This window comes from Dreissena polymorpha, chromosome 1 (assembly GCF_020536995.1).
Source record: "Dreissena polymorpha isolate Duluth1 chromosome 1, UMN_Dpol_1.0, whole genome shotgun sequence".
Taxonomy (NCBI): Eukaryota; Metazoa; Mollusca; class Bivalvia; order Myida; family Dreissenidae; genus Dreissena; species Dreissena polymorpha.
Genome location: NC_068355.1, coordinates 7,902,019 through 7,915,388, shown reverse-complemented (window position 1 = coordinate 7,915,388; position 13,370 = coordinate 7,902,019). Strand labels below are relative to the sequence as shown.

The following is a 13,370-nucleotide window of genomic DNA, read 5'->3' as shown; positions in this document are numbered from 1 at the left end:
TTGCATAGTGGTGATTTTTGTGTGTAAATTAGCGTAAATAAGTACTGCATTTGTGCCTATTACATTTCCTACAACATTTATTGCCAATAATGCAAAGCTTATTCTTTTTATTAATAACTGATCACAGGGACTTGTTTGTATAAAAACAAAACATAATCAAAATATATTTATTTTGTGGTTTTTCTAACAATAGCGCAGACTTTTGCTGTTCGAGTTTTGGTTAACGCGTATTTTCTTCCATTTTACAAGACGACAGCGATTACACGTTTATTGCTTTATTGATAACCGTTACACTACAGTCACTTATTAATATCTTAGTTAGAAGGTGATTTTTCAAGCGGTTCCGTAGTGTAGTGGTTACACGCTCGCTTCACATGTGAGAGGCCCAAGGTTCGAGCCCCAGTGGAATCAAATTATTTTATTCGTGTTCTATGTTAACTTTTTGTTTTGATGTAGACATTTTAGTTTAAATAAATATGTTTTTTTATTGTAACCATTTTTTGTTTATATTATGCCCATGAAATATATGTGTGAGAGGGTGGGGGGTTCGTAAACACATTAAAACATTTACAGTGTTTTCATATCAATGAGTACTCAACCCCTATCGTAAATGAGCAACATAAGAATAGGTTCAGAATCATCTCCCATTGAAGTTGAGAAAAATATGAAATTACGCTTACAAGATGAAGCAGATTGTTTAAAACCTGCACAGTTCTGTTCCATTAATGAAAACTGCACACGGATGCCAGTAAAAAAGGAAACCAATTTTAATAAAAAGAACTATGAAATATTTGGGGGTTACAATACAAAATCATATTTAATGGTTATTTAGGGGTTATAACACAACATCATAGATAATGGTTATTTGGGGGGTTATAACACAAAATCATAGATAATGGTTATACCAGTATCTTTTTCTATTTTTTTTTTAAAATAATCGGCCATTATATAAATATTTGCAGTAGAAAAAAAATCGTCCCATGTAATTTCATTGAGTGCCTTTTGCACTAAAATTCCCGACGCCATTTGATGCTTTGCATCAATACTTATCTTGTAGGAGACTTAATTTACGAAATAGAATTATCAATGTTTACCATAAAGTATTAACACTGTTTTAAATACAAGATAATCAATTTACTGTGATTACACGGTTAAAGCACTCTAGATATAGTATGAAACGGTGGCTATACATGAACATTTATGTATTTATTGCATGCACCTTTGACAGTATAATAAAATTGTGTAATCGCATGTTCTTCTGAAAGAATGAATAATACAGAAGTTTACAAAATTAAACATGAAAATAATTATCTTTGACGGTATTAAATTGTGATATTATCGTTAACAAGTCATTTTATTAATTTGAACACTCTTAATTGCTTCATTTGCTGCTATCTCGCAGATGAAGTTAAGGGGCCAGACACATGTGCGTCGTGCCACATTTTTTCAGTGGTCGGGTGCTTAAATATAAGAAAAAAATACAATATAAAGCAATACGCTTCGCCAACAATAAGAATGTCGAATTGGATCTCCAAAAATGTACGTCTGCATAAAATGAACACACAAAGCTACGCATTCGTAAACGTTTATTTGCTAAAATATGCCGTATAATAGCATTACCTAAAAGTAAGAGTCGCGAAAAATAAATATTTTTGCTAAAAAACGGGGTGTCCGAAAACTTAGAGTGTCCGAAAACATAGAGTAATTACGGTATATAAGCAGTGAAATGGCGACATTTACATAACAAACAATAGAAAGTATAGTGCAAATAATTCAAAGGAAAAATGAATATAAAAGACTCTACCCAAATGGCCATGCAGTGTTCCGCCCCTTCGCTTGGTTGACCTGGATGCCAGTAACTGACAGACGCGTTCCATTTTCCTAATGTGAGCAGCTTCCACATACCTGTAATCCGCAACTCCGAGGCTCCTATCCAGTAAGTTGGTTCTGTAAGTTTATTATTATGTATATACATAACTGATTTTGATTCAACAATATGACCCAGATCGTTATTAACTGATGTTTATATTTTTATATACAGCAGCCTTGCTTGTCCCAGTTTATATAATCGACACACACAGAAACAACAGGTACTCCGCTATTTTTCGATAAATTTAAATTTACAAATGGCACTACAAAGTTCAATAATTCTTAAACCATAGAATGGTGTTGTTTATTTATTTGAAAATGTACAAATTTATACTTGTCTTTTACAAAACAAAGACGATTGCTCAAATCGAATCACCTAATTTTGATTTATGATAAATACTACGTCTAATACCTACGTCACCATGATATTTTTTCAAAACAATTGAAGTATGTTTTAGTGATGTGGGCTAATGCAAAACCCGTGGGGGCGGTATTTTAAAAAATGTATCCATGATCAATATTTCTTTAATAGCTAATATATTTTTGTAAGGCCAAATAAGGCCTTTTTTGTTAACAGTACCACCTTAGATAATAAAACCGTGTTTAATGAGATGTGAACATATTTTAAAGATTAATGTGTTAATCGACGATGATAATGATTAAATGTTTACAAAAATACAATACCATACTGGTAACATGGCTTTAGAATTGGTATAAACTACCATTAACGTTGCGTTTTGCTTAAAAAATCTATCAAAGCTGAATGTCTGCATAAGGAGCACTTAACTATGGATTCAGTACGTTTCAGACAACTTATAAGTAATAAGGAGCACTTAACTATGGATTCGGTACGTTTCAAACAACTTATAAGTAATAAGGAGCACTTAACTATGGATTCAGTACGTTTCAGACAACTTATAAGTAATCAGTTCAAGACTCTTGGACTGAGCTTAAAAATGTGCAGGTAAAGTTATTGGCTTATGTCATTATATTTATTAAGATATTATAGGACGATTTGAATAATACGAATTAAAAAGACAAATAAACAATTACATTACAAAATAGCGCACAATACAAAAAAAATGTGTGTGCATATACAATTTTCCACCAAATAGAACTTTTTCCACATAACTATCCTTACTTTTAGTTTCCAGAACATGTTGAAACAGGAATTTGTTCTCTTCCTGGTCGTTGATTTCCACAAGATTCGATTTGTGTGGAAAGAATGCCTGCTGGCATGCTACCTGTACGCAATATACATCGAGTTTGAAGCAACTTGGCCGGTCATGTTACCATTTGTTACTTGTACATAAGCTTATCGAAAATGAATGAGAAAGAAGTATGTTCACGGTTCACATGGAGATGCAGACTTTATTGACTGGCACACTGTTAAATTTTTGTCGCATGGCTATTGCAGTTTTAGTTGGTCGCGTTAGCGGCCAGCTAAATTTACAGAGCATATTTTGCATATCAGTATGTGCTTAGAAGCCTTAAGTACGGTAAGAACCACAACTCACTCTGCAAGGGACGAGTACCGCTGCCTGTCTGCAGCAGACGATAAATGATTCTGCTCTAGCAGTGAGTGTATATAGCCTCTAGCAGTGAGTTTATATACCAGCTTGTAAGTCGACATTGCGACATTGGCCAGTCTAGTAATTATCATTGAAATCTGTACATATTGGCTGCTTTCAGGGAAAACGGGGCTTAATGCACGTCAAATAAGATTAGCCTGTGCAATGCGCACAAGCTAATCAAGGACGACAACAGCGAACAACTGCAGTACCTTCAGCGCTTTGATTTTGAGAGCCTAATTGGGCGTTACCATTTACTCGTTCTATAAAATTAACATGGAGATTAATTTGAATTAAAAGTGTAATAACTATTGCTTTATGCTTTTATAACTTTTTGCGGCAAAGCGTCTAATGTTTGCACACATTTGGAATGTGCAATACTGTGCAATAAAGCCGCTACGTCATATGATTGTTTATATCAGTGCAAGGTTTTAGCTTTATAGTAGAAATAGAAATGGTAGGTTTTAGTTACGTGCTTCACTTGTTAAATTATCATTTTTAAATAAAATTACCCAAACTCCGCTTATGTAAGAAAAATATGCACTAAACTACTCAGCTGCACAAGATCACAAGCGGATATATATTGTAAAGTTCTGTCACTCGCAAATACCATTATTCGCGACCCAATCATGTCGGTTGGTTTTGTCCTTGCGGTTTAGCGATGTAATACTGTGGATATATTGCTAGAAAGTGTGTTTGGTATACACCCACATCACGAAAAACGTGGCTCAAATCGAATTTATATAAGAAGCGTCTTACTTGTTCAAGATATACCAAGGGTGTAAATACTTAATTGAATAATGGTGTGCTGCATTTGTTAAGAATATATATGTATTTGTTTTAATTAAGCATTTTCCTCTGCTGACTTCAAGAGAGAATAGTTCAGATTTAGTTTTTAAAAGAAAAAGCCGTTCAGAGGTTATACCAAGTATAAAAATTGCCTTTGCGTTTAAACTCAAATCTTGTTAATATATTAAATAACTAAAATACAAGTGATTGCTAAACCAAGAACATTATTTGTCTATTATCATATGCATGGAAATCAATCATTTAAAATGAAAAAAAACTCGCATTACATTGTCGCCATAATTAAGAAGAAAATACAGTTGACACTTTTCATAAATATACATCATTCGCCACATTTGATTGATGAACTCACATTTACAGCTTTGTAAATGAAGTAAATTTAAGACGAAATCACCGAGCATAAACATAACACTTCAGTTTCAGAACGCTATGCTATTCTGCATTATATTTATTTAATTTCCGATCATCGTTGGCGATTTTTTGGATTATACGTACGTTGTCGTTCACAGAAGCAATTTTAAACCATGTAGTCAAATTGTATATACTCATTTTTCTTGCACGGACGTGTTTGGTATTGAAACTTGTCGTGGTAGTGGTATTATGTTCAAACACGCTGGCCATATTTAGCGATAGCAAAGTATTGTATTTAGGCCACAGTCTTTGAATATGCATTTAATCAAAACTTTTTTTCGCACTCAATGTAGCCTATTGGATGACGATAATTTGTATTTGTATACTTAGTCTTGTATTTCTCATCGAACCATTGTATCCTAAAAAACTAACGCATACGTATTAAAGTGCTCAAATGCTACTACTAGAAAGACATAACCAATTTAAACAATGCCACGAGACACGAATGCATTCAAATTAACTGAATTGTTGTTTTACTTTACGCTTATGTACAGTATTGTCTTTAACGGCTATTATTATGGAGATGTTTAAATTAAAAAAACGCCGCATCTCAAACGGTCTGAATAGACCATACATTAAAACTCTTTAGAGACAATATTGATACTCGGTTTGTTATTGGTGGCTTTCTGTTTGATTTATCGCCGTAATCATTTCCATTTCAATAAGATTGTTAGAAATGGCATTTCGTTTTAAAATTGATAGCCTAATATAATAATGCATTTCTGGTGCAACGCAATTTGCAAAAGCAATCTATTTCTATTAATCTTATTTGCATCTTATTACGTAATACATCTTAATTATATATATGTGATAAACGACATACTCAACGTCACATTTCCAACATTTTGCACGAAGAGAAACACGTTAAACAAGTAATTGGTTTGTAATTATGTACTACAATTCTTATACAATAAAAGTATCAATCAAGTATTTTAGAGTGCACAGAAGCAATTTGCAGTTTAACTACAAAAACAAAAACATGCTCTGTAAATTTTATATTAGTTTAGCAATTGCAGGGATAAACTGTTTTTAACAAGTTCTTAGGAATCATAAATGTTTAGCTTACTTAAAAACTAATCTGAAAACAACAACAACAACAACATCGCTTGGTTTCGCATTTAAATACAAAGCAATACATAAATGCGTTTCCGCTAAATTGTAAAATAATAAATATGTTCAGTTGAAGTATAAATAAATAATAATGCTTTTGCAAAATAGCGAGATAAAGTTTGTGTAAAGCATTTAAACACACGCATGCCCATCAGATGACCAGGATGTTTCATCATTTAGGGCAAAATAAACAAGGTCTTAACGTAATACAATATTATATACATACTATCAATAGTTGTTAATATAATAACCTAGTATTTAATAGTATATGTATGTATTGTAGCAGTGAAATGTATTTCCTTAATCATAAACTATTTACTTTGTAAACACTGAATTCTCACGATGTCCATTTGGGATTTTTATCTACGGGATGTTGTTTTTAATAATCTTGTGATAAGAAACATCCAAAGAAAGAAAAAGACATATTTAATTTGAAAACATTGTTTAAACATAAACACATATCAGATTATCAACATGCAGCGCCACTCAGTAAATGTTGGCAGCGTTTCACCCCTTGACGAATCATTTTTAAATATTGGTGATCTAGATATCTTCTTGTACACCATGAAACATCTCTTAATTTGTAACGATGAGAGAAATATGCTATTAAAGACTAATAGGTATATTTTTAAGTACAAATGCACAATAACCTTTAGATAAAAAATACTGTTAAAATTTAATAAGTTAATGTTTAGTATTAAATCTGGCGTATTTTCATTTGTGAAAACATTTAAAACATTATTGAAAACGATTGTATGTGTATTTCCATGTGTTACAACCGTTTTAAAGACACATAGTATTAAGAAACTAAACTGCCATGTTTAAGCTGTCGTCCGCGAGGCTCTCGAATGTTTCGCGAAACTGAATGAGGCACAATCGGTATGTTTTGTTTTGTCTTTGTGGCGGTTGGACAAGCCTGTCTCTGATTTTAAAGGTACCTTTTCAGATTTTTGCAAGTATTGAAATTTGTCCTTAAATGCTTTATATTGATAGATTGTAAACATTGGATCTAAAAAGGTCCAGTAAAACAACAAGAATAAAATTAAAGAAAGAAAAAAGTAACCCTCAACTGGGCTCGAACCACTGACCCCTGAAGTAAAAAGTCTATTGCTTAGACCACTCGGCCATCCGTGCTCATACAATGAGTGATGTATTTTAAAGCAATCCTCGTGGTATCACAAAATATAACGACAACAACAGAACTCTCCAAATTATTCAATCGTTTCGGGTTGCAACGCTTTATACTTTTCAGGTTTTTAAATCGTCAAAAGATGCATATAATTGATATTTTAGAGCATGGTAAATGCTCAGTATTACTGTTTCCTCTCAAATATCATAACTACAACGATAATTTGCGCATCTAAAACACTTTTTTTATTTTGTCGATTTACCAAAACGTGAAAATGCCCCTTTAACGCTTCTAGCTTCTAGGATCTTCGGTGCCTGATCGGAATCCAAAAAGATCCAGTATCTTTATATTAAAGTTGCACGATATCGATGCCGAATGTTATATTCGCAATGTAGGAACTCATCGCATTAGACTCGGCAACTCTGAAAAGCCTTCTGCGAAACTACGTTGTATTCATTACGCCAGGAGATGGTCATGCATGGAGCGGAATTACATCAGAAAGCGAAACGAACATGACGATTGGAAGAGTTCCATCACTGATTTTTCTGCAAACTTCTAGAATCTTCGGTGCCTGATTGAAATCGGAAAACTTTCGATCTAAATCTTAATGTCAAACGTTGAACACTTTTGACATCAAATGTTGTATAAACTTCGGTTTCGGTTTATTCGGAACACTTTTCGGAATGTTTTTGTAAATCAGCGGAAAGCCGAGGGAGAGGAGATGACATTTTCGAGCTACTTAAGAGCTGCGCTACAACAACAACAGCAGCAACAACAACAACTAATACTACTACTACTACCACCACCACCCCCACCACCACCACCACAATTACCACTACTTTCACTACTACACTACTCCCTTTTTACTTCTGGTTTAGTATTTGTGTGAGTGATTATTTCCTGCATGCTGTGTGTGTGTCTGCAACAACTTTGAAATATGTTTGCTTGGGGTGCGTTCATTGAAGTACGGTGTTTCGTCGAAACTGTGTTTTGGGAGGCTGCTTGCCCTTAAGCGAATTTTACTTTCTGAGTAGTTGGGAAACGGTATGTTTTTGACTGAAATTATTGGAAGATAAATATGTTTCTAAACAGGATACCAGACTTGAAATATTCGATATATAGTAAGTACGCGACAAATGCTTTGAAAGTTTTTTTAGGACTCTATGGTACGGTAGCACTAAGGTGACATCACCGCTCCCCCCCCCCCCCAAAAAAAAATAAGTCGGGAAAACACAAGTTTTGTTTTCCCGTCTCCAAACAAAATTAACTCGGGAAAACACAAAATAAGTCTGTTTTCCCGAGTGTATTTTTTTGGAGACGGGATAACACAATCGCTATATTGTGCGCATAAGATAATCGAACAATCACAGACGCGGATTATATTGAGGGAACAAGATACTATGAATGTAATGTACCGGTAACCGTCATGCAAGAGATTGCGTACTATGGTAATTGGAATTAGTGTAATCCTACCTGGTGTCTTATTTAACGATATTTACAGCACAATAATTTCTGATCACCGTTTACCCACACGTGCGCCATTTGCCGGTTGCTCACCAAAATGAGCATCCCTACTTTCATTGACATAAAGGTTGAGAACCAGGTATATCATAGTGGCCATACATGAGGATAACTCTAATAAGTTTTATACATTGAGCAACTTGTGTTTATTTAGATTAATCATGTTTGTTAAATCACAGATGTCACTATTTTTAAATCATATTTGCATGGGAATTATCCATATGCCAAACCACAGGCAGCAGTATCATAAATTTGCCCCCCTCCCCGGGACCCTACCCCCCCCCCCCCACCCCCCACCGAGCTTACCCCAGGGGTTCCAGATTGTTAAATGTACACCTATTGTGTATGGTTTGACTTTTCAACAACGAATATTGACAAAAATACACAGTCACTGTGAGGTCTCTGTATTGATCCCTTAAGTGGGGCCATCCTTAAAAATTCTTTTGTTTGGCATAACCCGACCGACCCACTAAAGTCGGCCTGACTGAATTTTTTTTGTGTTACTTTCCCCCCCAAATTTTTTTGCTCGCTGGAAATTCTTTCCGCTAAATTTTTTCCTTTCCGCTTAATTTTTCCTTTCCGCTTTTTATCCTTTTCGGTTATTTGCGTCATTTAATTGAATGCTCTTTCAAGGATATCTAGAAAAGCAATGGACAAAACGCGTACCGGTATTTATTTGAGTCGCCTATTTATTTGACATGTGCTTATGCGATTAATTAGACTTTAGATACAATTAAACCGCTCCTGTTTTTCTCGTATCCTTTTAATTAAAATACGCTGCTGTCGTTCAGGATAGTTTGGGAGTAAAGAAACAAATTAATTTATTATCACCGTTCAATTCTATTCGGCAATCGGCAGAGATGTGTAATATTTTCAGCATACACTGTAACTCTAATTTAACGCGGATGACGGGGTCCAAGCCACGCAACAGCCTTATAACGGATCCGCATTTTAAGTTTTGAGCTCATTTATTGCAGAGTGGCTATAAAACAGGTATAGTATAGCCTATAATATAGGTACTGTGTATTACCATTCTGTGTTGTCATCCGCAAATACATGCATATAAACCGAATCGTATGGATAACATTATACATACTGCTCTTCTAATGTGCACATTTATCCGATAATCCAATAAAATTACAACATCACTTAAAAAATAATAATCTTCAACATTTATGACAATAAATATGTTTACGAATTTCGTAAACACAACTATATGCATACGCCATTTTTCAGAAGTGTAAAGAGAACAGTGCATTATGGGGCAGGGCTTTCATTGGACGAGCGGATTTAAATTTAGATTTAATGCAAAACGATACGTGTACAAAGAAAGGTTGTATTGCGTCATACACCGTCATGCAAAAAACGTGCTTTCTGGGGACTTTCTGATACCGGGCAAAAATGAAAGTGAATCTCTGTTAACAATTACACTGCGTTAGCATGTAAATAAATTGTCTTGATTATTTCATTAATTTCTCGTACAAGAACTGAATTAAATGACTAAATACTAGAATGATAATAAAATGACAGAAAAACTTGTTTTATACTTTGCGCGGTATATTTCAAAGCCGCTCCTTTATTACAGAGGCGAACTGCAATAATATCAAAGTAAGAATGTTTTTATCGATTTGAATAACTTTAATTTTATAATTATCCCGCTTGCACTTAACATTGAAATTAGCGCACTGTACCGCTCTGATAGGGAATACATGTAATAAACACTGACACGCGAGTTTTTCACACCTTTATTGACATTACACAACAGATTAACACCAATTAGCTGTCGATGTTGTTTAACCTCGAAGCGATTAAAATCGGTTCAACGGATGGTATAATGAAGCAATCAAGATGTGATCGCTGCCATCTTTGAATTGTCTGAAAATAAATTAACTTGCATAACATGGATTTTAATCAGAAATGGAAGGTTGGAGAAAAAACGGGATCCAAGACCCACCAGCATTATATTGGATTCAGCGTTATAACGGAGAGCGTTATATTGGAGTTACAGTGTATAACTAATTATTTAATTATCACTCTTTAATTCAGACCGGTAAATATTCTGTAGAAAGATAAAAAGTTGTCAGCTTAGAAATATTTATTGACGGGTATTGTCACGTTTGTGTTTCATTTGCTTATCTCTTTATACGACTTTTTGACCGGTCGCTATTTTGGAGGCAGACAGCGATATTAAATGTGTATTCAAATTATACAACATCTACGCATAAATGACCCAATATTATCCGATAGCTCCACCCGTCCTCACGCTTCATTCGACAACGTCATGTCATGTGTAAGCGAGCTCAATGCTGATTGGCCAGCTACCATTTGCACTTCATTAACAATAAGGTCAAGCAATGTCTAATCGGGTACAGACCGGGTTTTGTTAACTGTTCGAATTGCGAACACTTTCATTGAAACAAGGAGAAAAATATAGAAAACCAGTCCGGATTAAAATGGCGGATGTTTTCAACGAAATTTTACTAGATTTTCGCAATTTAGATTTTTCTTGTGCCAAATTCTCAATATTTTTGCAAATGACTCAAATGGCGAACGACAGCGCAAGCATTGCGAACGTGTTATTATTGGAATAAATGCTCACTATTACAGGGCTCCGGCTGTCGTTCGCCATTCGCGAAAGTATAGCGAATTTGGCTCAAGAAAAATATAATTTGCGAATATGCTTAAATCTTGTTAAATTTAATTGAAAACATCCGCCATTTTAATCCGGAGTGTTTTTTAAAACTATTTTTCTGTTTGTTTCCATGAACAATTTGAAGCGCATATGGTAGCTGGCCAATCAACATTGAGTTCGCTATGGGGTAATATTGGGTCATTTATGCCCAGATAATAGAATACACAGTTGATATTGTCGTCTGCCTACAATATAACGGCCGATGGCAAAAGTCGTATAAAAAATAAGCAAATGAAAAGAAGCGTAACACTCAATAAATTATTTTTAAGCTTATCACTTTACAAATTTCTACCGATAATTAAATAATTAGTTACATGTCGAAGATGTTGCACCTTTCTGTTCTTGATTGAAATTAAAATGTTACAATTACTTTCTTGTTTTTTACTCACAAACTATGCTATTGTAAAGTAATATGTCAACCAAATAGTATATTTATTACGTATTTGCAAGGTTACTTGTTTTCATTTCCTGAAGTCAAACGATATGCACATTTTATTTCATGTGCAAAATGCGTACAATTTTTCGGACTGTCCTTTTCAGATAAAGTATTTTTCGTCGATTATATTATATTTTCAAAGTTCTTTATTGAAAAAATAGACTTACGAATACACATGCGGTGATACGGACGGTGCAGAAAAATCTTTACCAGAGGCAGAAGACTTGGAGCTTTATTTGATAATTACCTTTAAGTTTGGTATATGTCGGAGTTCAATGTCAGAAAAAAAAAATACTAAAAAAAAAAAAATCGCTACCTACCTACCCACCAAAATTTACCTGGGATGGGTTATGCCAAACAAACAATTTTTTAAGGATGGCCTGGGAGCATTCTTTAGATAACCCTAAAGACATACTATGGCGTACCATTTGGGTTGAAAGTCAAGAAGACCTACTAGGTAAAAAGAGAAATGTACGTCGAAGTACAACAATTGTACGTCGACATACAAATATAAAATACACTTCAAAGTATATGTTTGTACGTCAAAGTACAATTTGTACTTCGACATACATGTTTGTACTTCGACATACACATTTTCTGAACAGCCAATTAAAACACTTATCTATTGAGCCGCTTTTCCTTCAGATTTATTCATAATAAATGTTTAAAATCTCTTTTTTAATTAAGGACAAAATGAATAAAAATATCAGAATGGCAAAAAAAAACACATAGAAGTTTCAAGTATTTAATGCATTGAAAAAGATTATATACAAATTTGAAGAAAATGCAATTGTTACCTTTTTAAAATTAAAATTATTCAGCATATTGTGAGTATTTATTAACCAGGTTTTCCGAAGGAAAAAACTGGTTATTAGATTGGTGAATGCGGGCGGGCTGGCTGGCGGGCTGGCTGGCTGGCTGGCGGGCTGGCGGAACAAGCTTGTCCGGGCCATAACTTTGTCGTTCATTGTGAGATTTTAAAATCATTTGGCACATTTGTTAACCATCATTAGACGGTGTGTCGCGCGAAAAAATTACGTCAATATCTCCAAGGTCAAGGTCACACTTTGAGTTCAAAGGTAAAAAATAGCCATAAATGAGCTTGTCTGGGCTATAACTATGTCATTCATTATGAGATTTTAAAATCATTTGGCACATTTGTTCACCATCATGGGACGGTGTGTCGCACGAAAGAATCACGTCAATATCTCGAATGTCAAGGTCGCCACGACTAAAAAAAGATTTATTTTAAAACAAACTTACAAAGGGGGTTAATTTTGTTTGTTCATTTCAAAAGTTCAGTTTGAGTTGTCTCCCTTTATCAGATTTTTTTTCACAATGAAAACCTGGTTTTGTGACAATTTTGTCCCTTGTTGATCATGCGGGGCGGAGTATCACGACCGTCCAGCCCATTACTGTGTAGGAAATTCCCAACGGTAACCAAACAGTTACCAAACATTAACGGGATAAATAATGTATCATAACCTCCCCGTTGGTCATATTTTGTAATAACCATAACTTGCATAAGTAAGAGGTTACTTCCGCCACGCCAGGTCAATTAATACGCACAATGTTCAATGGCAAATATCTCTAAAAGCAACAGATGTAAGGTGTCTTCTGATTGGCTAACACTCAAGGGTCGGTGAAAATTGTACGTCGAAGTACATTTCTTGTTCTACCTAGTAAGTCTTGTAGACTTTCAACGGCATGGTACGTCATACATGTATAGACACTAAGTACTGGTCCTACCCCGGAAACAGTTTGTTCATCAAATGTCTCAATCAACTTGACAGCTTGCTTAAGCAGTTGCATTTAGCATACAGT

The 13,370-nt window shown here is 34.5% G+C and overlaps 1 protein-coding gene across 1 annotated transcript in view; it reads left to right on the top strand.

Moving 5' to 3' along the window:
• Nucleotides 1-8,375: 8,375 nt before the first annotated feature.
• Nucleotides 8,376-13,370, top strand: part of LOC127870087 (eukaryotic translation initiation factor 3 subunit M-like) — a 68,650-nt gene continuing 63,655 nt past the window's right edge. Inside the window, exon 1 of the mRNA XM_052412750.1 lies at nt 8,376-8,500. Coding sequence (XP_052268710.1) covers nt 8,459-8,500 — 42 coding nt within the window. The 5' untranslated portion in view covers nt 8,376-8,458. The remainder of the gene's footprint in view (nt 8,501-13,370) is intronic.